We start from the raw sequence: 26,860 nt of genomic DNA, 5'->3' as shown, positions 1-26,860 counted from the left end.
TAATAAAAATGTGATTGCCTGGGTGAGTTGGATGCAAGGTTTCTATGATTGTGGGCAACACCCCTCAAGCTTTCTATGGCACAATAAATTTTATTTTAAGTAAAATAATCATTGAAAAGGATGTGATGACCCTGCGGTTGAGGTCCTGATATGAGAGATCTAGAATATGGATTTAATTTCCAACACTGACATTAACTTCTTGTATAATTTGGGGCAAATCAGTTAAGCGCTCACTTTTTCAGTTCCTTAGTTAAAAATGTGGCTATCATTGTCCCCTTTTCCCACCTTTAGGCTGACTTTCCATTTACGTTGTAAACTTATCTGAACAAAGACTCTATTATGCATACATACGGTACCTTGCACAATCCTGGGGCCCTCCTCTTAGTTTGGGGCATTTGGATATATTTCTGTTTGTATTATCATAAAAATGTGTAATTATTGGTACTTACTGAGAGTTATTAAAGAGTGGGAGAAAGTGGAAACAGATATATGAGATAAGAACTCCCCTTTCTTTCAGATCTACCACTTATTTCATGTAAAGTCTGCAAACATACTGTGAATTGAATGAATGTTTGGCATTTTTTTAAGTGGCAAATCTCCAGGAGAAGCAAAGACCTAATGAAGACATGCCGCACCCACGTAAAAGTAACTTGCCCATCATTTCATATGACCTCAAAGACAGCGCAAATAATGTATCCTAGAAGGACACCCCAAAGTTTCCTTCACCGTAAGTTCAAGAGAATTATGCTTATTCATGTTAACAGCAAAGAATATTTGCAGAAGAACAGGCACGTGGATTAGCCACATCCTGTGAGTGAGCTGCTATCCCATGAGTGGGCACTTTATCTTGGTAACAGATCTGGAGAGCCAATAGTTCCGTCACCACCAGAGGCATGATTAATTAGAAGTCAATTAGAAGAAATCCAAGGAGGAATCAAGGTTGCTCTTGAAGGTTAAGATATTCTACTATAGGCTCCAGGTGTTTTGTAGCTTCTAATATCTTGATGTGATTGGCGGGCAGGGTCAAGAAAACATGTTTTGCTCTATAAGGCGAATAGTTAGGGCCAGCCCAGAGAATAAGTTTCTGCAAAACAAATGACCAAAAGGGAACACTTTATCATGAAGTAAAACTTGTGGTTTCTAAATGTGTCTTCAAAATAATTGTCTCATATTGCCTGTCCTTCCTGACACTGCAATGGAATGGCCAAGGATTCAGTATATAAGTAACAAACTCACCAAGTTGCAGTCTCCTGTGCTGTGTACTCAATGCGAGGCAACGGGTCCCCTCTGTAACAAAGAGGAGGAAATAATGCATGTTTCTAAAGCAGATTTCAAATTCAGTCATACAAAGATCACTTCTTTGTCCTGGTAGACTCTAATGTGTGTATTTTCTCCCCTGTTCAGTGTGGGGAGGAAACAGAAGAATATGGTAAGAAACGGAGCTGTGCTCTGCTTGATAGAAGAAAAAAACAGGCCTTCAGGCTTAACATTATCTCTGTTGAAGGCAATCAAGCAACCACCATACACTGTGTGTCTGGATGATCCATCCATGAGGACGTGATCAGCACAGTATTATCATCAAACTCATTAGCAGAGATTTGCCCAGGCATACACTGCATGCTTATCATTAAGTTCGCTGATGAACGGTCTTGTCTCCAGTTCTTCACTATTACTTCTCCAATAGTTCAGTCAGTTCAGTCTGTGCTTTTGTGATGTTTTGTGCTGGACTAGCTGTGATATATAGTGGCAATGAAAAAACTATAGTCAAATAGAATTCTCTTCAGATCTCATGACTTGGAAATTTTTACCATTTCTTGGACACCATGAGGCTGATAATCCACAACCAGTTCTAACAATTTAGTTAACTCTTCCAGACAGCAGTGTGATTCTGGTGAAGTTTTACACAGAAAGATGGGAACACGTTCAATCATGCACATGGGAGATTAGAGGTTTTTAGGCTTTTCCCTCTTTCAATTAGAAGAAACAATTGCCCTGTAGCCTTGATAGCATTTCTTCAGTCAGGGAGATTTTGGTTGGGAACGGTAATCTACATGGACTTGGCCATTTTGTCAAACAAATAAAGTAGTAAATTTCTTTTCTTTGTCAAAAATATGTACTAAAAATTTGCCAAGGAATGTCCTAAAAACTGTTCCTCATAGTTCCTTGAAAAAGATTAGCCTCATCTTAGGAGCTTGTCCTAGAAGGAACTGCAAGGTTGAAATGAAAGACCTATATGGAGAAATAACCCCTGCTAAGACACTGAATGAGATGTGAATACAACCCTATGACTTTTAAGATGTATTTGCTGTGTTGTGAGAAAAGTCTGTGTTGTATGGAGGTAAAGTTTCTATGTCTAAATTCTCTTTTCTAATAGATAGCCGGATAGATACATCACTAAAAGATTAAGGTTTCCCTTGCACATGAGGATGTCTGAAAGTGCATAGTGATTGTTTAAGTGTCTCTTCAACAGTCTTGTACTTACGCTCTGTAATTATAGGCAAGGTCAGCGAAGAATGCCCTCCGTTTCCTGTACTCCAGGTCAGTGTATCCCTGAGTTAGAACATAATTCAAAAAAAAAAAAAAAAGTTTCACATTAAGAGAGATTTCTGGGCATGAATAAATATGCTGGCAGAAGCATTCAAAATAACTAGGCCTCAGTTAGGCTGTTTTCTCTGAGGCAATGAATCTTGATCCTTATGAACAGGGCAAGCCAAAGTCTGCACTCAGTTACATCCATGACATTTTGCTGAAAATTTTGGGCCTGTGACCAGAAAGGAAAGTAACATGGCTTGGTATGAAGGTTTTGGAGTTGTTCATAAACGCTACATTACTTACCACTAAACTTAAAGTCAAATTTAAATGAAAATCACATTAAAAAAAGTAATTGAATTGGAGGTGTCTCTTCTGCTGGGAGGGAATTGAGTCTCTGAGTCATTGCTCTCCTGTGCTAAGCACGAAGGTTGCAGTACTGGAGTGTGATGGGCATAATGGTACCAAGCCCAGTATCACCTCACCAGAGAAAGTACACTGCACCTGCACGATGCTCTGCACTTTGGGAAAAGAAGGGGTATTCACTGGCTAGAAATCACTGGAGCCATCAGTGAATCTACGGAAAGTATATGTATTTATCTGAATCTCCTCTTGCCCATTTATTGTCGTGTTATAATAAAGGCAGATTCAGTGGTGTCTGTTCAAAAGAGCAGTTTACTTATTAAAAGCAAGAATTCCCTCCCCTCCCCCCCACCCCACCTCCCCTGCAATGTTTACTAGAAGTAGAGTTTCAAGCAGGGGTCTCCAGCTATTAAATATGAATAGACATGTGGAATCAAATTCCTTTGAATTTTACATCATTCATAATAGGAATAAAATCTGAAATCTGGCACTGTGTTACTAATATAACTCATAAAGCAGCGTTGATCAGCATCACTGTACAAATATTTATTATTCTAAGATATTCAGAACTTACTGGAACCACTTTGCATTCTACAAGCCAACTTTCTCCCTTAGGTTTATTCACATAATTTTCAGTGTAGCGATAATACCAGTAATACTGCAGTTAATGAGTATTGTGTGCGCGAATCTGAAGAAAGAACTGGATCCCAAGAGCAAGTTTATTTTTTGTCATGTGTTATGGAAAACATGGTCATTCAAATGCCACCCTTGCTTGTCAGTAGCAATAATGTATCCATGCAAAACACAGGAAAAAGCCATTTGGCCAGAGTCTTGGTGCTATGACCTCTCAGCTTTGTCCCTGCAGGAGAAGCCTCCCCAAGGAAGCACCATACAGGTGTCAGGGTGCCCCTGCAACTGGTGTCATGGCTTTTCCAGCCATTAAAGAGACAGTAAAGAACAAAGCAAAACTGTTGAGATGGATAGCCCAAACTGCCTATTCAGCAGTTAAATGTATATGCAAAATCTCTGCTGAGCCAGCTGTGGACATTAACGTTTGGTACTTTCCATTAACCTGTCCACATTGAGCCATGGTCAGCAGCACAGTAAGTGAGGCTGACTTGTGCCCCTGCCTGGCACAGATGAATGATTTCCAGTGCCTGAGCTAACTTGTTTCAAGTTTAGATATTTCTACATTGCATTGCAATCTGCAGTGGTGACTGATCCCCGCTCAGCACTTCAGTGACTCTACACCACTCATGCTTTCTCTCACCCTCTTCAGTGCTCACACCTTCTCTTTGGCAAAGTAAAAGCAGAACATAGTCGGATTCAAGTAATTCCCAACATGCATTCATTAATCTCATGGGAAACAACCTCAGAGATAGTTCAGGAAAAACATAGGCAAATACTTGGAATATTTCTACTAGAAAGATGCAAGGAAGAAAGAAAGATAGAATCACAGAATCATAGAATGTCCTGAGTTGGAAGGCCCCCACATGGATCATTGAGTCTAACTCCTGTCTGATGTCCTGGTTGAGCATGATATGAAGATCCCCTAGAGATTTCTAGTTTAATAAGTCAAAAATAGAAGATAGACCAGATTTTTTTTATTTTTTTTTTTAAGCTACCACACAGGACTGTACATAGGTAACAATATAAAGATTGTGCAGGTTAATAAAAGAGTCTAAGTAGAATTCAGATATTTAAAGAAGGGAAGGATGAAATCACGTAGATTCCGTTAGCACCCATCTAAATCTTTGCACGTTTCAGCGCAAAGCCTGTGTTTTTTCCTTTTCATGCTTCACTTCTACATGATGTTTTGCAGAACACTTCACAGCAGTTCCAAGACCTACCTTGGCAATCAGCAAAAGGTCCGTCAGATCCCCTTATCTGCCTGTACCTAACTCTTATATCTCATCTATGCTAAAGCTGCAAACCATTGATACTTGTTCTCAGTACTTTGTCTTAGAATTATCTTCACTGGAGCAATACTCTCCAGTGCCTTTTTTCTCTACCTTTTCTATATTTTCTGCATATGGCAGGGCTAAGATTACATACATGTAACTGTTATGAGTAAAGCCCTTTCTGTGGCGCACACTTAACCAAAACCTACTGCCTGAATCCAAGGGAAAGCCCATCACAAACATTCTAACAATATTTTGCAAACAGAGTAGTATCCATAAATACTGCCAAAATCCTGGTTTCAAAAACCTTGGGAAAAGTCAGATATAAATAAGGGTTTTACTCTTTGAAACTTGCTTCCAATTTAAACTTCAGGTGCTTATCTCAGTAGGAATCACTAGACATTTTGAGCTTCTTCAGTCACATTTAAATCTCAGTTCCAGTATTATGTCCATGAATCAGTGCTGCCATGTATTTATCTTATTTTCTGTCTAGACAATGTTTGCAAGTTTAAGCATCTTACTTCTCTCTGCGGGATCTGAGGATCTGGTATTTATTAGTGACTAGCTCTTTGCCGCTTGTCCTCATTACCATCCACTGTACATCTGCACTTGAATGAGATTCCTGGCATTTGCAAAATTGAAAAGGCAGATATAAAGTGTTTGAAAGGTTGAGGCATAGAAAACACAAAACACGGAAAGGTGGGGAACTTGACTGTTAAGTGGACCAGTTAATACAAAGTGGGCATAATTCAAATATAACAGGTGAAATAATAAACAAGAGATATTTTTTTAAAACTAAACAATGAAAGGTAAACACATGCTAAAGACTATATTGCATAGAAATGACTGTATCATACGCCTATTGTTAATCCTATTTACCTTGGTGAATCAGGGCCCATAAGCTTTTCAAATTAGATTATTCATTCTGCAATCCTAGATTCCACTGAAGATTAATCTTTATCTTTAAAAATCTGGCCCTTTTTTGCTGTCCTTTCCTGGGTATTTCTTTACTCCTAAAATTCTCCTCAAAACAAACAAACAAAAAAACAAACAAAAAACTACATAGAGTTTCTTTTTGAAAAACAAACCAACAGTAACCTCAAACTTACAGGGTGACAATGCTCCAAACTAGGATCGTATGTGGTGATCAGATGGTGACACTTGTCCAGATCTTGGATTTTTCTGGGGAACCAGGGCACTTGAAAGAAAGTAGCAATAATTAAATGAGGTAGGATCAAATAATTTAAAAGAGACACAGAAAATAGAAGTTATGATGAAGATTGCAAACTTTATTTTCATCAATAAATATCTAAATACTCATATGTATATCAGTTATTGAGTACCATTTTGCTGACCAAGCAGGCAGACTGGATGAAAAATGATTCAAAACTAACTTACCATGATAATACACCCTTTTTAATTAACAGAAACAGTATTTAAAGACAAAAATATTTCATCTTAGACCTAATGAGATGGTCTGTTTGACACAGCACAAGAAATTTCTTTCTGTGTTTTTGGTTTCAAAAAATATTTTGATCTTACCTAAAAAGTATCCTTAAATTTTCATACTTCTAAAAGTGAAAACAGCACTTTAAAAGGAAAATGTGAACTTTCTAGAAACAAAACAAGCCAAGAAGTATCTTGACTTCATTTTTATCCCCTCTCTCTCATTTTTTTTTTCCCAGCAAAAATTAATCAAGCATTAGCTGAATTTCCAAACAGTTTACTTCTCCTGAAGAGGGGACCTTTTCTGGTGACTAAAAGCATATTTGTACAGTACCCATTTTAATTTAAGTCCAAGCATTTATAACCAATTAATTAAAAATCAGCAACAGAGGAAAGGCAAAGTTAATGTTGCTTTCTGAGATCAGACTGGTGTTGAGATCAGACTCTGTTGTTACAGCTGAGAAAAGGTCCTTTGGGGATCACCTGAACCTTATACTTGACAAGAGGACACCAGGCATCTCTGTACTGAATGGAATATTTAACTTTAGTCCTACTAAATTACATCCAAGCACTGCAAGTGCACAAACATACAAGGCTACAAAAGAACACAGAGGCTGGGAAATGCCAGCTCTATCATGCTGTTATAGTCAATGCTGCAATAAGAAGAAAGAAATACAAGTCAGACAGATTTCTTAAATCACCCTTTATTTATTTTTATTTTTTGAGTCTTTGTCTTTGGCTCTGCTAATGGTTCTATATGCAAGTCCCTTGTCATTCCTTTTGTGACCATGTCTCCTCAAAACCTATACCTGATCATGAGTCATCCAGTGTATATCCCCATATGCATCTTGCCTATCCTCTACTAAGTCCTGGGAGAGGGCAGACAGGCTAAATGAGAGAGGAGAAAGGACTACAGCAGAATCCTTGACCTCGTTACAGAAGTGCATGCAGCCAGTAAAACAGGGATGGTGCTGACAGATACCAGTTTGACTGTCTCTGTCTTTGCTTCATAGAAGCAGAGGTAACCGCTGCTTTTCTCCACTTCTTTTGGTTGGTACCAAGTTCTTTTGTGTTAAAGCCATCAAAGCAGGGCATTGTCCCGTCATTTTGCTTAAGCAAACTCCCTGGGAGGACCTGACTGGCTCATCTAAAAACTCCAAAGAAAAGAATAGAAGGTCCATGTGGGAAAAAATAGATGCACCCAGGAGCTGGAGCCTTAGGTCTGTTCGCTACAAGAAGCTCATCTCCTTCTACCAGTCCGCCTGGTGCCTGCAGGCTTTCTGCTGACCTCGTCTCCTTCTTGCACACTGGATGCTCCTTCCTAATGGTTGCATTTAGCTCGTTTCAATGAAGGAGCAGTCTACCTCCAGAGAGTCAGACGGCAGCAGACAGGACACCATAAACAGAGAGCTACAGCTTGTTTTAACAAAACCAACACAACATACTACAAGCAAATGAAACATTCAGACTATCTACCATATTATTGCATTCCCAGCAAGTGTCTGTGGTCACTCCAAAGAGCCTCGTAGCTGTCAGTTCTCTGTACAGGTCTCAGCCCACAGTCTTCCTGTCATTGAGTAGTTTCCAGTTTCACCTGAGCTTCATGTTTTGCTGCTCTATCCTTCTCAGCTCCCTCCTTAATGGAACACTTTTCTCACCTCAGTTCCACTAGCCATGTCAAAATGCCTCCCTTTCTACACCATTGGGAATGGTCCCAAGGTAAAGAGTCACATGCTGAAGAAAAGTGAATGTATGCTCACCTGTTTTCCAGACTGATTAAATTAATACTATTAAGAGAAAGCTAAAAAACCTACTCCAAATAGAAACAAAACAGCACTAACATATGCATATGTTTCTTACCTTTGTCTTCTCTGCCAGTTTTCACATCCTCTGCTGCTCTCTTTAAGGATGAGATAATGATATTAACATCAGCACTATGAACTTCACATTCAACAAAAATGTCAAGGTCATCAGCAGAGTTCTTGGGCTTTTTGGCTTGCCTGGTTTCGAAGTGATGGATCTGAGTTTCAAACATCTGCAAGAGACAGATGTTGATATGATGAGGCTCGTCAAAAGACTGAAAAGCCAAATAAATCTAGAAGCACTTATACAATATCTTTAAAAGGTGACTAAAAGAGGTATTAACAAGAAGTACATGTTAAGCAATGAAGCCTAGTAATGCCCAGTTTAGAAGGAGCTAAAATACATGCAGGGCTAAACAGTAAACACAGTAGAATTACGTAGAGAGAGATGGAGATGAAAGATGAGATACTGTTGATTGTGGCATTTCATCTGTGTAGAAATAGCAAATGACTGACTGGGTAACTCTTGAGAGCCTGGCAAAATGAAAGCAGATCGATTGATGTATAATAACACCATAATCATTAAATAATTGCAAACAATTAAAAATAAGTAACAAATACAATACTTTTCTTTTGAGATATTCATTTTCACAGATGAGAGTGAGCACCTGGTAGGGGTACTTCATGTGCCCAGAATATATAATGCGTGAATGGTTTACAGCTCTTGTGTTCTCTATATCTCCTGCCAAATATGCAGGAAAAATCACTGGCTTCTAACAACACCACAGTCTGAGTACTTGAAATGCTGGCCTGTTTTTTAGTCATGGCTGGCCACCACAATTGCTAGAAACAGACAATAGACTGGTATCTGCTATGAACAGTTCTTGCATAAAATGATGATTCTTCTAAATGATTGTATCTAGCTGCTTCCTCCCTCCAGAGAACTATCCTCCATCTAGAGAGGCCAGTCAAGCTCTCTAAGACTCTGAAGCACAATAGGGACAAGAAGGAAGGGAGAAAGCAGGAGGAGGCATAACTTGGGGGCACAGGCAAGCAGAAGGAGAACAGGAAGAGACGGGGAGATGCAGAGTAGGAGAGGTGAAGGCAATAGGGGCAGAAGAGGTGGGTCAGTGGAGAAAGGGAATGGAAGGTGAGTGGCAGGGTCTGTACCTCAAAGACTTTGGCTGCCCTGGAGAACTCAGTCTTCCTCACATTGCAGAGGGTGAGGGTCAGGATGAGAGTGGCTCCACCATCCTCCTTGTTGGAGTCAAGGCTGCCTTGCCTGTTCAAGGATTGTATGCTGTGCATCACCTTCTCCTTGCTGGCCTCTTCCCTTTGGCCTGAGATCACCCCAAAGTCAGTCTTCATTGGGAGCCAGAGCAGAAGACTGCAACTGCAAAATGTTCAGTGAAAACTTCCTGAGGATGTGTGTACTTCTACCAGAGTAATGGCTGGGGATTGTGATGGGACTGGAGATGCAGTGGGACTATGTGCGTGGTGAGACCAGAGCTGCCAGATGGCAGTGATGCAAGCTGGTTCCTACTGTGTTGGATGTAGAACCATTTATGTCAGCCATGCCAGACACATCAAGGGAAACCGCCTGCGTATGATCTGTGTAAGAGCCCAGGATAACCCCCCTCTTCTGGGTAACTTCAAAGCAGGGCCCTCCCGCTCTGTTTGAAGGTGTCTGCAAGCCATTCACCCCCGGAGATGGGCTTCTTTGAGGAGAGGCAATTAGCCTGAGTACCATTTACATCTCCCAATTTGTACTGCCCTGTACCATATCTCAGATAGCACTTCCTTCCCATTCTCTCTTATCTCAATGGGGACCCATCTGCATTGGCCATGCCCCCAGAGAATCAAACAGGCTCTTGCCCCACTTCCTAGCCCAATCCAAGCGGTGTCCCCTTTGCACTGACACAATTGTGGGAGTGCCAGAAAGATCTATCTGAGTCAAAATCAAATCTCATTGCCTGCTTCTGAGCTCTTCCTGCCCACAGGCTGACCTGTCCTTCTCTAGCCCCACATAGGTTGGTTGACTGCAGCCTCCCCGTTAAGTTCCTCTTAGCTGGCTCCCCAAGTTATAGTTTGACCCTGTGAAAATCATCTTGTAGGCCCAAAAGGAAGGCCAGCCACTGTTTTGTCGACCCTTCACAGATGGAGCCAATTTCTGTGTGATCCTTAGCTGATCTTGGATGGGTCTCACACCTCATTGATGAATTTCTCTTAGCTCCTCCCTGGCCTGGGAAGTTAAATATGACCCGGAGACCATGGCCACACTGCATTTCTCCTTAGCCTGTGAGACCAGGGAAGGCCTCAGTTCTCTTAGCTATTCCCTAGCCAAGACAGAAAAACCCAGGGCAAATTTCAGAGCACCGTGCCTGGAAGGCAGGTCTCAGCGTCCTGAGGAACATCCGTCCACCCAGACCTGGGGCACCCCAGGCTCTGCAGGGTGGATGAGTGCCAGCTTGGGAAGCGTGGTCCCCACAGCTGTGCACAGCCCAAGCCTGGGTGCCACAGGGCCTGGCACTGCCCACGGGCCAGGCAGGGCTGGCCACTGGCTGTGATCCTGAACCCACCCAGGCTTTGGAATCTGGCAACTTCATCTGCCATGGGCTGCCCCCAACCCTACACCCCTGGCCCTGCTTATGTCCCAAGAAAGCATGTCAGAGAGGTCTGTGCAAAGCCCAAGGGAGCACCAGGCTTAACTGCATCTGTAAGCCAAACAGGATAGGGAAGGTGGGGGGAAGAAAGTAGTCTTTGAGGGGGGAAAAATGCTGTTCCCACACCCGTGCTACCATAGCAGAGGTGGCAAGGCTGGGCATGAAGGAGCTGAGACAAGTCTGAGTGCCTGAGTCCAGACTGGGCCTTCCCCATGGAAAGTGGGTTCATGCGTCCCCACATTCAGGTCACAGGCATGGCACAAACAACAAGTGCCACAAGCTCTATTTTTCCAGCCTATTCTCTCCTGAGTCCTTGCACTGCAGGTGAAAGCCCTAGGTCTTGAGATGTATGTCTATGGCACTGGTCACAAGTATTAAGAGGGCAGAACCATCAGGCTCTTATGGTTGTCTTAACAACCTAGTGTCAGAGTCCCATATCTCCGTACTTGTACAACATGAAGCAGAATGGTCCTGTGTATATGAATTGAGGTTTCTCAGTAGACCCAGACTAGATTCATGAGCCACCTTTGACAGTTAGAGCACAATAAACAAAGCTTGCAGTGCAGCTTTGTAGCCCATTGCAGATCCAGCACAGAGAGATGTGGCTCCCAGGTGGTAACGTGTCCTTCCCCAGCCAGTGGATGCTCTACTGCCACCTTGGATCCACACTTGGGACAGGCCCAGGAAGGCTCCATACATGGTTTCATGGTGTAAGTCAGCTTTCCTAGGGCATCCCACTGCCAGAGTGTTGGTTTCAGCACTTTTGGGGACCCCTAGGAGTACAGGAGGAGAGGTTTCAGGCTGAATGTTGCAGTTTAAAGGGGTATGCAAGGACAGAACACAGTGTGTCCCACAGGGACAGGCAGCTTCTCCTTGCAGAAAGTATGTCTCTCCAACCCCAAAAGCCAGTAGGCTTACCCTCTCCTGTGCCCTGAGGAGGCCATGGCTGATCACCACAGACTAGCTGCCCATTTTTGAACTGTTCCCATTGTGGATATCTCTACCATGTATGAACACAATGATATTCATATGAGTTGGATGTGGCATTAAAATTTCTTTTTATTTAGGTTAATTTAAATGGTTACATTTCAACATTAAAAAAGTTTTCTCTGCCAATTGCCAGCATGGTTTGAAGCAGCAAAGAGACAGGCTTTAAAAGAATGAACTCTGCTCATCTCTCTCATGAAGAGATGAAGCTCTTCCTCTGCCTAACCTCTTTTTCAAGATTTTCTGCATCCTTTGAGGAATAAAACATCCCTACTGCAAGGCTGCTGTCAGATCTAGGCATCTTAAGATGCCCAGAGGAGACCACATCCCTATGTAACTTCATGCTGATGACTTCCTGCCTCCAACACCATCACTGGTTTTGGCCAAAGTCACTGCAAAGGAAGAGGGCCTCATGAGAGGGCTTCTTTGGTCACCTGCAACAAAGCTTGGAGACAAGGACATTAAGAAATGTGAGCATGGCAGGACAGAACTGAGGAAGTTTACCTGAAAGGTAAGATTGGGATAGGTTAGTCAGTGTAGCATACAAAGATGTACAGAGTATGCAAAGGCAAAGTAATCAATATTGTATATTTCTAGGTAATTACACACATCAAGTGACTTTTTTTCAAATCTCAGCTTCCTGTTAAAGCTCCATGATCTTGTCAAGATGAGTGAAACAGTCACTGCAGGTTAGCCTTTTTTTTAATTGGAGCCCACCTCAGTTGGTCTTTCCCCCTTCCCTGTGTATTTACTTCTGATCAATTCGTGTGTTTAACTTACATATACGATTTATATTGTCCAGATAAATCAAAGAGCATTTTGCTACACAGTTTTAATTTTCTTTAGCATGGAAATAAGAAGTGGTCCATAAAGAAGTATCATTTTAAATGAAATTTACTTTGCATTATTTAAAGCACATTAAAGCTGTTATTTTTCTTCAAGAAAATCTATTTTCAGTATATGTCCTCTACTTTTTAAATACTGAGCATTTAACTTTTTCTCATCTCTGAGTCTTGCTGAACAGCTATGTGATGATGCTTCGGCTGAGCTATTGTTCATTTACACCTGCATTAATGGACACAGAATCAGACTTGTGTCATCAATGTTCTTTAACTATTCCACCTGCACATAAAAGACAATCATGAACCCTGGGTTCTTAATATTTCTATAGATTTACCACTGCTGTCATGCATAACAGAAATCAAAAGCAGAGGAGCTTGGAAAGCTGCCTGCGGATTAGTTTGAAAGACTTCACCCTTGGGATGAAATTGTCTTTTTTGGTACAGAGTTACCTTATGGGTCCTATTATATGAAGAGAGAAAAATATGGATTATTTTCACACTGAAAATACATACCAAGAAGAACTGAAAGATCTACACAGACCTTGTCATGAGAAAAGAAAAAAGAAAAAAAAAAGGAAAAGAAGAAGAAGAAAATACAGAGATGAAAAAGCTTACTTCAAAGCACCAAAATGATTCCATTTTGCATAAGTGTAATTCTACAGAAAAGGTTTCCAGCTGGTATCCATAGACTAATGTTATTAGCCACCATAAATATAAGGGAAACAGCTGTACTTTCTATCTTCCTAGAGGATGATGTTTACACTGAAGCTCCACTGATTTTCAATCTATAAATACAAGAGTAGTACAATAGTAGGTACTGAACTTATGAATTTTCAAATCCCCCTTCATCTTTGGATCTTCTAACAGAAATATGACTCTTGAATCATGTTGGTATCATAATGCAGTACTGTTTCAAGCTGGAAATACTGTTCTGCATTGCTTTGGTCGATTCAGTTCCAATATACAAGTGCTGATCTCCTTTCTTCAACTGGGGAGCTACAGGGAGGTATTATACAATGTGGACCAGTCCAAGAGAGCATTTAGCGATCCTGAGTGAAAGTTATTGGAGAAAATACAGAAATAGGCTTTTGAACATCAAAGCTCTTCTATCTCTATGGCTCATCTGGGTTAAACTAGAAACACCCTTGTTTCCATTTTCTGCCTCAGTCAAGCTATACTCCAGGCAGAACAAAAGTGCTTTAACAAAAGAAGGAGATTAAAGCTCAGGTGGGGGCAGGGAGGAGACTCCAAAAAGCATAATGATTGAAGATTTGTCTTGAATTATTCTGTCTGTGAATTTGAATGCATTCAGATTGGGGACACAGGCTAATCCATGTCTCCTATAGCGTTGGTGGGGACTCTAGCCACAGATATGGTGAATTAGGAATCAGAAGGCTCTGATATCTTCAGCTGCATTAAAAGACACATTTCTCCTTCATTTCCAACAGGAAGGGTATTGTTATCCACCTGGATTATGAGCCCAAAAGTTTGGAGACACCTTGCAGCAGTGCTGAATAAAGCACCCACTCTCAGAGGACACATACTATACAAGATAACCTTCACACCTCAGCTTTCCTCAGTGAGTAGCTGAGTAAGTCAATTTAGAGAGCTCTCCCCTTTCTGTCAGCTTGTTGAATCAGCTCTAAGACAATGATGTTACACAATATTACAGCCATCACAGCTCTAAGATTGGGCTAATAAGGCCTTGATGACATGCTAAAACTTCTGCATGTTTTCTTCCTTGCACAGAGTATTGGCAAAGTGACCTAGCATCCAACAGCAAAAAGCCACACAGATGTGTCTTTAGGTAACTCTTCTCTGAAAAGGCCTTTTTGTGGGTACTGTACTGAGGCATGGACCCCATGCTCTGGATAAGCAGTCTCAGTGCCTTGCTTAGGGACTCCATTCTGCAAATCAATGACAGAACACAGCACAAAGTATTCTTGACTTGCACAAACCTTTTTGGGATTCATCATTGTGCAAATACAGTATATTAGTGTGTGGCAATACATCTTTGTTAATGAGGCTGCAGCATATTTGCTGTCTTTTCTACTAGCATCTGTGCTTTTGATCAATGGCAACATCACACTTTTAGAAAAAAAATTATTTCATGATAGAGGTGCTCATGTGTAAAAGCAGTACAGTTTCACCAAGGGAAGGTGAAACCCTCTACAGGGCCAAACAGCGTGTGTATATTCCCTGAAACATGTAGAGTTTAGGATTTCATGGGGAATATGCACAAATGTGAGGGACTGAGGGAAAAATGAATGTGAGAGAAAAAAGGTGGATTAGTCTGTGTTATATTACCATCCAGTCACTGTGCCAAGTTTGGTAATGCAACCCCGTGTCTGCAGCAGATTGCAGTTCTGCATGGTGGAGATCTCCTCCTTCTGCCAACCTTTGGCACAAGAGATACGGAGGGTTTCCCTAGATTCCCAGAACTAAGTTGATGTTTATGCTTTAGTCAGAAAAAAAAAAAAAAAAGGATTAGCGTCTGAAGGCCAAAAGAAGTAAGGGTCACCTGCAAGTGTCTCTTTCTCCTTTGAAGACAGGATGAAGGAGTTGGGGTTGTTCAGCCTGGAGAACAGAAGTCTCTGGGGAGACCTCGCAGCAGCCTTCCAGTGCCTAAAGGGGGCCTGCAGGAAAGCTGGGGAGGGACTCTTTGTCAGGGAGTGTAGTGATAGGACAGGAGATAATGGCTTTAAACTAAAAGAGGGTAGGTTTTGATTACATATAAAGAAGAACTGCTTAACTACGAGCATCGTGAGGCACTGGAACAGGTTGCCCAGAGAAGCTGTGGATGCTCCATCCCTGGAAGTGTTCAAGGACAGGTTGGATGAGGGTTTGAGCAACCTGGTCTAGTGGGAGGTGTCCCTGCCCATGGCAGGGGGATTGGAAATAGATGGTCTTTAAGGTCCATTCCAACCCAAACCATTCTCTGATTCTTTGTCTGATAATCTGTGATAATTAACATATATGACATAAGCATTCATGCAGTACACAGGAAGATAATAGACTGAGGCTAAGTGAAGACTGGTATTTGCATATGGCAGCTTCTAGACTGTAGCTGACGATTAGTATGAGTTATAGACAATCTTCATTTTATCTTCTGAAGAGCATTGCAAAGGATCCCCATCTCACCTGCAAAGGAAATAACCACAGTAATTAATCCTACAGTTATCCCATTTCTAAAACCCTTGTATATATTTACCATTTATATTCATTCCCTGAAAAAAAATAATAAATATTTGAGCAAATAAGTGCTGGATTGGACACACTTATGAGGGTCATAATGAAGTACAGGTTTTAAAGTCAGTCCTTCACCTTCATCAGCCATACAAGGTTGGCTTACAGGAATAGGAATGCTGGCTCTTAGCGGGCCAGTCAATATTAAAAATATTCCACATCAGGGAAAAAGCTAGAATGACAAAAGAGAATATGACTAATCCAAGCTTTCCCTTTACTTCCTTGCTGAAAACAACTAGAGCCTCAGGTCAGAATCCATCACCAGGCCCTCTGGCCTTTCCTAGCACCTCCAGTAAAACTGGATATTTCAGATGTAACAAGCTATAGTCAAGTGGAAGTGCTATTTGGAAGTTTAGCTAGAATTAGGAAGGAATTTTTGCACCATAAAGGAGATGTCTGATGATTGAACTTGGTCAAGCTCAAAGCACAAAAGGCGACCAGACAAAATCTGCTTTGTGGTTACTATTTCTGATTCAAGCTCTGAGGAATTCAAGCTAACAAATGTGTAGTTCCTTACTGTTGATGGTGTCAGCTAAATTCTTCAGCTGCTTTGCATTGTCCAGGACTTCGATTCTCTGGGTGTAGGGATTGTACCGAACAGAGAACGGACGAGGGATCGTCTGAGCAAATTTCCTGAGGGAAAAATACAAAAACACATGCAAACCTGAAAAGCTCCTATTTTCAGTAACTCTCTTTTCTTGGTTGGTATGTGCATTTGTTGGTGAGGGTAATAAGAAAATCTGTGAAAGGAAATAACTGAAGTTCCTGCTGAGTGAGCTGAGACCTACAGCATTCTGTAACATGCTTGAATGTTCATTTATCCTTACCACCTTTATTTTTTCCAAGCAGGCATAATTATGCTATTGGCTTGTCAACACTGCTCCTGATATAGTCCAACTACGTAGCTATCAGGATTTGCCAAACGTTAAAACTTCATTTTCCTTTCAGTAATGCAAAAGCTAGGAATCCTGATCCATGTTTGCAGTTTCTGGGAAAGCAAGGACAAGTATCTATGCCATCCTGGCATATCATGGAGCAAGCAGACTTAATTTCTGGCATTGTTAGTAGAGGCACCCAGGTCATTGCAAATACAGAAGATAGTCAGTGGAGTGAAGCTGCAGTCTTGCCACTCCTTATTCTCAGCTGCAAAATAGTTAATTCCACGGCAAAAGCAGTAAGAATTCAGTATCTTGGGAAAATACTAATTTGCATAACCACAGAACTGTAGAAAGGAAGACTCTGAGTGGGAAGAGACGGTCAGAGCTATTGTTCCAGACTCCTTGCAGACCCCAGCAGGATACTGGCTTATATATCTGCTTCAGATTACTGAAGTTATTGCTGAAAGAGGAAGGAAAGCATGCAGGAATTGATTATGGAACCCCACTATACAGACTGTGACTCGTCATGTTAAATCCCATAGGCCCAGAACAGTGGAATATGCTGGATGCCACCTCCACATTGCTCCTTCAGTTTAGTCCTAATTATTATCAGCTAAAACTCTTGTTTCAAACAGATTTCAGTGTGAACAGGCCACAAGGTGTGACAGTAAAAAAAATTTAGGTTGGCTATGATGAAAGTGTTTAGTGGTGTTTTTCTAAGGGGACTGATCCACTTTAGAAGGCAGTCTTCCTAAATCTCAGCTGAAAGTAAGATTCTTATTAGGAGATGAATATCTCAATATGAAATTTCCAGGTCAGCCTCAGAAGAACTTTTCAGGAAGGTTTTATGTTACACACACACACAAATGTGCATCCAAGCATAACCCACCAACACAGGCATTGGACCAACCTGGTCACCTCTTTCAGTTTAACCAGTTCTCCAATCTGATCTTTGATACAAATAAAAGAAGCCCCAAGATCCTTTTTACAGAGCAATGCAACATCTTACGTTTTTTTTAAGGAGCTTGCTTACCAGTTCTTATCAGTTCATTTCAGTGAGAAGTACACAGAGAAGATAGAAAATGTGTGCAGGATATTAACAGCATAAACCAGAAGAGAAAGCTGTCTTTCTCAAGTATTGCCCCAGAGCAAATGGTAGGAGTAGAGGCTGTAGGTTTATGATGACTGAGGAAAAAGCAGGGGAGGTAGCTAGGAAGACCTAGAAGCTGAGGAGCCTAGGACAGCAAAATGTTTTGGGTCTTGGTATGTGTTCATCTGTGAGAGAGAGAGAAAGAAAGAAAAGAAGGCAGGTCTGAGGCAAGTCCCTGTATGGCATCTCATGTGAAAGATTTGTTGAGTGCGAACAAGGCTAACCCCCAGTAGCTTGGCTAACATCCAGAAAGAATGTTGTTGTTGTTGTTTTTAAACAAAAATAGAAATATTGCTGTGAGGTGGAACCCAAGCTGAACCACAAATGCAGTCCGAGCCAGTCCTGTCTAAAGAACCAGAACTGAACCTGGGCCATTACTTCAAAGTCTTGCTGAACTGGAACTGAATTTGTGTTTGAGTCACAGATGACTGAAACATTTACTGTGTAGCCCTGTAGGCTCGTAAACACACTGCTGGTTAACAAGCTGGAGGCTCTGTATTAAGCTAAAAACAGAGGTCTCAGGATGAAGGTTATTAGGCTTGCTTGGACATTTGTTTAGCTGTAATAGCAATTGTCTAATGACCATGTAGCTATTACCTAATTTGTTTTAGTTTAGCTCAATTCTGAATAATTGTGTGCTATAATGCCTACTGTTAATAATTTCCGTATAGGCAGGAATACCACGTAGTTGTGCTGTACAGAGTGAACTAAGTCTGGCCCTAAAGTAATAATGGAACATAAAGAACTACTGGCATGGGCTGATAACAGGCCTTAAAGGCATGAGCATAGGATGATGCTGTGGTCCCTGGGCTATCAGGCTATTAGCAACTCTCCAACTCCCCACTGGTCAGTCACTCATAGTAACTTAGGAGCTGAGAAAAAAAAATAAAGACCTAAAATAATATTTAACATATATTTGTAAAGTCAGAAGTAAAACATATTTTCAGAACAATATAAAAAAAGTAAGCTATAAAGAATGTGAGAGAACATAAAAATGGCCCTGAGCACACCTTGGACTCAGGAGGGAGAAACAAAGCATCAAGAACATCAACACCTTCCTCCTCCTCACAAAAGAGAGAAAGAAACTCTATTCATTAGTATCACAGCTCTGCCCTGAAGACCTCAACAGATGCTGATTACTTGACAACTCCACCCACCACCACCAGACTGACACCATTGACTTTAGGACACAAAAGAAAATGTAAGGGTGGGCAGAACTTCAGTAGAAAAGGAGAATATACTAGGAGATTATTTTTATAACAAATTTTAACTATAGCAATGTTAAAGAGACTTGTTCTCCATTAATTAGCTAGCTTTGAACCTATGTGTTACTATCAGTGCAATTGGACTTACAAGGATTTTTTTGGATGTATTTTGGTTATACTGATGAAACTCAATTAGGATAAGCAGAAATTCTTGGCTTCATATAAAAGGCATGTTCCCCTCATTCCCCATTACAAAATTTTTAGTGTAACAACTGCTAAGTCTCTTTGAGCACTGATTATATATATACTTATATATATATATATATATACTTATTATAAAGCCTCTCAAAACAATACCTGTCAACCCAATACCTGTTATGGCAATGAGTTCCATTGTGTTTGCAGAGGTCGGGAAATTTCATCATATATGGAATGACTGGCTTACCTTAGCTTTTCTTTTGCATCTTTAAAACTTTCAGCAACAAAGTAGACAGGCTGGAACTCAGTAACAGGGTACTTCTGCACAGCAGTCTTCTCCAGGACAAGAGGCTGAATCTCAGGTTTACTTGATAAACAGTACTATGAGCAAAAGGGTAAGAAATTTGTTTCGGTTTAAAAGTGCTTTAAGTTGCTGTGAAAGAAAGATAGAGCTAATGAATACCACCCAGTTTCTCAGAGGGAAGACTTGCTGCTTTGGAATACCAATGACACAGTGACTTACTAGGAAAGAAGTAGCTATGAGCCCTTTGTCTATAAATACACTGACACACCTATTAGGTAGAGCACTTCAATGAACTATGACATTATATGTGTGCACAAAGTATGAAGGAAAATAAGGGTCTGAACGTATCTGGAAGAGAAATTTGAGCAATTATAAAAACCCAGGTATGAACAATGTCTCATCTTCGAAATGATTTATAGAACACACCTGTAGCTCCCCAAATGAAGACAACAGCCCTGCACCATATGCCTTTAGTGAATCGCCTTCCTTACATAGTCCAAACTCCACTGTAAACCAATAAACCTAGAAAGAAATTTAGAGAGAAGCATATGATTCCTTGATCAAAATGGGCAGGGACACATCATTGATTTGAATGCGTTTAGAATTTGCATTTCTATTTAAAATATTACAGTGTGTCAAATATCAACTGCATAAATACAATAAACATCCTCACAGACTGAAATTCTTCTCCTGGAAGGGCCACAGTGCAAATTCATTTTCCTGACAAATGCAGTTGTGTTTTACTGTGCTTACGTTTGTCAACAGAGCAGAGACAATGAAACTATAGCAATAAAATTTCACTTTGTCTGGCCAACTCAATTGAATTTTGAACCTTTGATGATAGAAGTTTGTTTCGTGTTTTACACAGAGGGCATCTAGCTGCAGCAGCACAGAGGGAACAAGCTGTTAGCGCAATAGAAGACATTAGTGTGTGGCCTAGCTTGACTTTTTGGTCCGCTACTATGTGTTTGAAGGGATACGTGCCCTGCCTCAGGAAAACTACTTCATCTATCAGAAACAGCAATGATGCTGCAGTACTCTGCCAGGTGAGCTGGCACTGGTGACACTAACCTCATAGGCATGTCCTGATTTTCATTTGGAGGCGCAGTTCTCTCAGAGCAGGATTCAGGTAAGGCATTAAATTATCTGCCTGTCAGGGCAGAAGAAAAGGAACACTAGCAGGTAGAACAGCTAATGAAGCTGTCTCCTGAAATTCACTGGGGGCATGTAGTAACATGTAATCTCCTCTTGCCCAATATGTTTGTGCTGGAGGAAGTCTTGTCTGGCCTTCTGTGTTTAATCACAGCTGTCACTTCAAATAAGTGGTGCCAAAATTATTTTTCTTTAATGTAACTGTTTCAGGGTGGGGTTTTCCAATTATGGACTTCACTCTGTTCCCGTTCAACTCTATGGGAGTTCTATCGGTGACTTCAGTGGCAGCAGAATTAAACAACACAGGGTGCTTTGGAAAATTGTGCCCTCATTTATTAAATTACCGTAGCAAGTTTCTCGATGAAATCATCTGGAGCTCCCAGAGATGCCAGTCCAATTTCCTGTAACAATAAACCATTATTCTTCAAGCCATTTATTGCAAACATTCTTCCTGTCTTGTCTTATGTAATTTCTCACATTTTAAATGTTACCATCACTTACTACCACACACAAATGTTTACAGGACATGTTCCTATCGTGCAACATCAATTTTAAACCAGAAATCTCTCCAGAAATGAACAAAAGGGTCCTGTCTAAATGTCATTTACAAGGCATAGTTCTTTGTGCTTTGTACAAAAGCCATTGAAGTCAAATAAAATTCTCCTCTTGCTTTGACAGACTTTTGATCAAGCCCACAATGCACACCCAAGAGAATGATACAGTCAAAAGGAGATAAATCAATCACAACCATACAGCTTAAATATTTATTTTTGCTTTGATGGGTCCGGATTGCAGGAGGTTTCTTGCAGCCTTGAAAGATGTGTTTTTTTTTCCTGAATGACAGGGCATGATTTGAAAGAGCTCATTCATACCTTGGGAGGTAATAGAAACTTTCCCAGGAGGCGTGCTATAGCTGGATTCAGAGGACAGCCACATGAGACTGTATATAAACAGGTACCTTTCTCAGTTTGATCCAGTGAGGACTGCACAATGTAAAATCAGAGCCCCCACCCCCAATATCCTTTCCCAAACCAAAAGCATTAGTGCAGCTATTGTCAAATATGTCAAATACGTCAAATCCCAATAAGCCAAAGTGCAGTAGGGCCTATTTTGAAGGAATCCCTTGGTCATGGGGAAGCGCAGAGCCTGAGGTCAATACTGAGTGCTAGCAGGTTAACTTCTGTCTTGTGAGCAGGTTGTTACATAAAGGCTATGTCCCCTTCTTTCCCTTCTTCCATACTTCCATCTTTCTGTCCTTCTTGACCTCCCATCCTTCCATCCTCAATCCTTCTTTCTGTCTTTATTTCTCTCTCTCTTGTGTTTCTCTTCTTGTCTTTCTGTCTGTCTGTCTGTCTGTCTGTCTTTTCTTGTTTTCTGGTACGATGTAGCCTAAATTTACTCCTTCCCTGTGGTTTGGCTTCTTTTCCAGAGACATTAACACTAGCAAAGAGAAAGCTCTTCTCCAGCCTTCTCACACATTTGCAAATGGGACAGTTCCTCACTTGACATCCTCTGTGATAGACTTCTCTGTAGCTTCAACAGAAAAATAAATAAATAAATAAATAAAAATTCTTCACTTTCCCTAATGTTTGGGCTACAAGATGGAGCAATAACTCATTTGAATCACGAGCCATTTAACTTTCCCCAGATGGATCAACATCTACAAAGAAGGTTTTAGATGAATTCTTCACAAAGGATTTGCCTGTAAAAAACAACCCACACAAGACAAACATTTGGCGCATGGGTACATAAGTTCACGCATGTGACTTGTGTCTAGATTTCAAGCAGTAAATAAACCCTGATTCACAGCCTGCATGACATCAGCTGTTGTCAGGAATGCAGCAGTGCTTTCCCCTATGTTCTGGGTTGTTTCTTCGCTACTCTTATGAAGCTACCAACTGCAAACAGTCATCATTTCAATAGAATAGAATCACAGAATCAGTAAGATTGGAAAAGACCTCCAAGATCATCTGGTCCAACCATCCTCCTACTACCAATGTCACCACTAAATCATGTCCCTAAGCACCACATCCAACCTTTCCTTAAACACACCCTGGGACAGTGACACCACCACTTCCCTGGGTAACCCGTTCCAATGCCTGACTGCTCTTCTGAGAAGAAATGTCTCCTCATTTCCAACCTAACCTCCTCTGGTGCAACTTGAGGCCATTCCCTCTAGTCCTATCTCTAGTTATCTGCAAGAAGAGGCCGACCCCCAGCTCCCCACAACTTCCTTTCAGGTAATTGTAGAGAGCAATAAGTTCTCCCCTGAGCCTCTTCTTCTCCAGACTAAACAACCCCAGATCACTCAGCTGCTCCTCACAGGACTTGTGTTCCAGGCCCTTCACCAGCTTCGTAGCCCTTCTCTGGACATGCTCCAGGGCCTCGATGTCCTTCTTGTACTGAGGGGCCCAAAGGTGAACACAGTACCTGAGATGCGGCCTCACCAGAGCCAAGTACAGGGGGACAATCACTTCCAGGTGCACTATTCCTGATACAAGCCAGGATGCCGTTGGCCTTCTTGGCCACCTGGGCACATTGCTGGCTCATGTTCAGGCAAGCATCAACCAACCTCCCCAGATCCTTTTCCTCTGCACAGCTTTCCAGCCTCTCTGCCCCAAGCCTGTAGTGCTGCATAGGGTTGTTGTGGCCAAAGTGCAGGACCCGGCACCTAGCCATGTTGAACCTCATCCCATTGGCCTCTGCCCATCAACCCATCCTGTCCAGGTCCCTCTGCAGGGCCTTCCTACCCTCCAGCAGATCCCCCCAGCTTGATGTCGTCTGCAAATTTATTGAGGGTGTACTCAATTCCCTCATCCAAATCAACAATAAAGATATTAAAGAGGATGGGCCCCAACACCGACTCCTGGGGAACACCAGCGGTGACTGGTCGCAAGCTGTATTTAACTCCATTCACCACCACTCTCTGGAATACCTATCCATGACAATCTCAGATGACCAAAGAGAAAGGAAAATAGTTAATACCACCTGTTATTTGGAAAAGGAGACTCAGTTGACCTCAGTCACTCTTAAACAATAAGCTTAAAGGTGAATTTCCCGCCACACCATCCCATTCCTCATAGCTCTTAGTTCATCCTCTGAATTGCCTCAGCTCTGGTGTGTTCAGTTATAAAAATAGCATAACTGATGAATAACTTACCTGGGAAAACTGAGCAAAACTGGGATCAGCAAAAAGAGGCACATGTCCTAGCAGCTCATGGCAAATATCACTGCAGGAAAACATGACATCTGAATAACTTTACGCAAAGTCCAGTCCTAGAGTCCACATATAGTCAGGAGTGCAGTGCATGCACTCCTATGAGCAAATAATGCTCAGGACTTATGGGCAAACATTTTTGCTCTAACTTGACTCTTGTGAGGTCAAGGTTTGCACTCTCAAGGCTTTTTAGTGGTTTTATCCTCACAGATGCCTCAGAGGAGGGATGGTGTATCACTTGTTTTCCTTTTGGAAGAAAACTGTCCTTTCAACTATTCACTTCCCCAGCTCATGAAAGACCAGGAAGATATCACCCCACCAAAGGAAACGTGATTTTCAATCTCAAGGGCAGGAAATAGCTCTAAATGTAGCTCAAGCAACTAAGACAACTCATTGTAGTGTCAACATGCACCTCAGGAGCTCAACCCCAGCCCCTGTTCAGGCCCAGAGCCTCATACTAAGAGATGGGGACTCATTCTTCCTTAGGTGGGACTCCTTTCATTACAAGTTGAAGTTGGCAGCTGAACAGATGTGTTTGGGGAAGAGCTCACCTAGGGACTGCTAGAGTTTTCAAAGACCCAGAAGCAGTTTAGTGAGACAGAAAGGCAAGAGGGATGAGATGCTCCCAGGAAAGCAAGGTCTGTGGAAGACTTCTATAGGGCAGATACTTGAAGAGTAGATATTCAAGGAGATGCATGCCCAGGAGAACAGCCCAGTCAACAAGAATTAAACTGGAGATTTGAGAGGCAAGGGACTCAGAGGGAAAGATGTAAGCCACGCTGTGAAAAATGTCATTCACTGGACCCTTCAGGAGACAGCGCAAGACTTGCAGGCACTGCATAACAGCAGAGGCTGTGGTAAGGCTTTCCACTCTGCAGTCAGTCCCTGTTTGCCTGGGCATTTTTTGAGGAGATGAGAGCGAGGCAGATTTCAGTATGGCTTTGCGCAGTGTGGGAACAGAGTGAAGAGACGCAAGCAGAAAAAACAGAAGGAGTGGAAAAATGAAGGGGAAAGGGAGGCTGTGGGAAGAAGTAGAAAGAAAAGAAATATTATGGAAGGGGAGGAAGAATTGCAATAATATAAAGCAGAGGAAGAAGGTAACTTTTTTTTTTTTTTTAATAGCAAGTGGAAAAGGACATGAACAGACAGAAATATTACAATATAAAACTGAAAAAGAGAAGGGGTCACTGATCTGGGCTTCCTCTATCTTGCTGCCAGAAGCTTTCTTGCAACATGTTGAGTCATTCCTGCACTAGATTTCACACCACTGCTTTGGGTGTTAATAGCTAAGTTAAATGCTTTTGTATGCTGCTCTCCTGCCTCCCAGCCACCACACAAGCATGTCTTCAGTTAGTAGAACTGCCTGATCAATCCCAGAAGAACTTGCAGAAGAAGATACAGCTTACTAAAAAGACTAGAAATCTTCCAAAAATGTTTTCAGAAGAGAGCAGTCGCTTGGCTGCTTTCCATTAACTGTTCCCAGGAGTGCTCTGGAGTCCCACATGGTTATTATCAGTTGGCCTGACCCTATTGCTAGTCTGCTATGACTTTATGTACTTTCCGTGCCAAAGTACTTACGGCTCTGGTGTGTACATAGGTTTGGACGCATGGCGAATATACTGTGTAGAGTGAAATACTCGGAATGCCAACCCAGCCAAGAAATCCCGAGAGGAGAGCAAGCCTGCAACAGGACGCAGGCGAAATCCAGTGCAGGCTGAAGAGACAGAAAGATGGCATGTTACAAGCACCCAGTGTACTTGATTTATCCTTATCTGGACTCCTCACAGTAGAAAAAAGTTGTTAATTGTTTTCTTTGCCCTCACTATATTAAATAGAGTTTAGTTGTGAAAGAGCAGGGAATTTTCTACCCATGTGTACCACCATCATAGTATCTGAACATCAATACCAATGTACTTCTGAAAGTTTTTGAGAGGGACCTGAGGCACAGGCTAAAGAATGTGCCCAAGTGCTTGCAGGAAGCCTACAATTGAGCAGATACTGCTTGTCCGTCTGTGAAAACACCACCCCAACTGACAGAAGAGGCATGTTTATATATATATATATATATATATGTTATTCTTTTTTCATGTGCTTCAAACTTACTCTGCAAGAATTTTGAAATATCTTCAAGCTGGGGAATGTTATCCTCCCGGTAGCCACAGTACTTCTCTAGCAGTGGGAACACATGGTTATGTTCATAACAAGCATGAGTTGGATAGAGACTCTTCAGCTCCCTGAAGACAGTGCCCCATGTTTTCTTTTCTTCTTCTGTGTAGGTGACTCGAGGAATAGGTTGGCCACTGAAAACAAATATGGATATTCTCCATAGGAGTGTCAGAGAAAGTGTCCTATGCCACCAGCATCATACTCAGGAGCTCTACACGGGCTGGTCAGGAGCTGCTGGTGCAGGAAGGGAGATGCCTTTTCTCTGACATGGAGGTGCAAAAGGACTTGCTCCAAGGCACTGACTGAGAAGAACTCTACTGACCTCAGGTGAGATACTGGCCTTTAGCCAACCCCTTGCAGTACTGTGATACAAATAAATTAGTGCTTATTTGTCTTATCAAGACATTCTTCTAAAAATATTCTCTGGCTGATGGTTTCAATTTCTTTCAATTTCTAACCATGGAACAGCTGTTGTATTTCTTGCTCTAATGCACACCATATTAATTGTCTTTGTTACAACAGGGAAACCACCAGCTCCAGAAAAGTCTGTTTCATGGCAGTCAGAGAAATTCTGAGCTGTGCTTTATGCTACAACAGATGCAGACTTCGGCCAGTTTGACTCTTTTTTTTTTTTTAATTGTAATGAGTAATTTTGTGTTTAATCCCACCCTCAGGCCTCCATGTACTTAGCTCATGTTGAAGCTAGCACGAATTAGACAATCCCAAGCAATGTGTTTTGGCCTCCTGTGAATAGTCAATTTCTTAGTTATAATAGGGCCATAGGTGAATCCAACAGCTTTGAAAAATCAAA

The 26,860-nt window shown here is 41.6% G+C and overlaps 3 protein-coding genes across 3 annotated transcripts in view; 1 reads left to right on the top strand and 2 right to left on the bottom strand.

Moving 5' to 3' along the window:
• LOC310887075 (tyrosine 3-monooxygenase-like) overlaps positions 1–11,644 on the bottom strand; it is a 36,090-nt gene extending 24,446 nt beyond the window's left edge. Inside the window, exons 1-5 of the mRNA XM_083812547.1 lie at positions 9,212–11,644; positions 8,100–8,274; positions 5,903–5,991; positions 2,483–2,550; positions 1,237–1,287 (exon numbers count right to left, since the gene is read on the bottom strand). Of these exons, the coding sequence (XP_083668673.1) occupies positions 1,237–1,287; positions 2,483–2,550; positions 5,903–5,991; positions 8,100–8,274; positions 9,212–9,409 (581 nt within the window). The 5' untranslated portion in view covers positions 9,410–11,644. The remainder of the gene's footprint in view (positions 1–1,236; positions 1,288–2,482; positions 2,551–5,902; positions 5,992–8,099; positions 8,275–9,211) is intronic.
• The window catches only part of LOC310887024 (uncharacterized protein), a 211,546-nt gene extending 190,544 nt beyond the window's left edge, over positions 1–21,002 (top strand). The window contains exon 9 of the mRNA XM_083812425.1: positions 20,383–21,002. The gene's annotated coding sequence lies outside the window, so the exon portion shown is untranslated. The remainder of the gene's footprint in view (positions 1–20,382) is intronic.
• PAH (phenylalanine hydroxylase) overlaps positions 11,746–26,860 on the bottom strand; it is a 40,514-nt gene continuing 25,399 nt past the window's right edge. The window contains exons 6-13 of the mRNA XM_083812350.1: positions 25,987–26,183; positions 25,462–25,597; positions 23,827–23,896; positions 21,011–21,067; positions 19,941–20,036; positions 19,458–19,591; positions 16,297–16,412; positions 11,746–15,674 (exon numbers count right to left, since the gene is read on the bottom strand). Coding sequence (XP_083668476.1) covers positions 15,631–15,674; positions 16,297–16,412; positions 19,458–19,591; positions 19,941–20,036; positions 21,011–21,067; positions 23,827–23,896; positions 25,462–25,597; positions 25,987–26,183 — 850 coding nt within the window. The 3' untranslated portion in view covers positions 11,746–15,630. The remainder of the gene's footprint in view (positions 15,675–16,296; positions 16,413–19,457; positions 19,592–19,940; positions 20,037–21,010; positions 21,068–23,826; positions 23,897–25,461; positions 25,598–25,986; positions 26,184–26,860) is intronic.

The sequence above is a fragment of the Anser anser genome (assembly GCF_964211835.1).
Source record: "Anser anser genome assembly, chromosome: 1".
Classification (NCBI taxonomy): domain Eukaryota; kingdom Metazoa; phylum Chordata; class Aves; order Anseriformes; family Anatidae; genus Anser; species Anser anser.
This window is presented reverse-complemented; position numbering and strand designations above follow the sequence as displayed.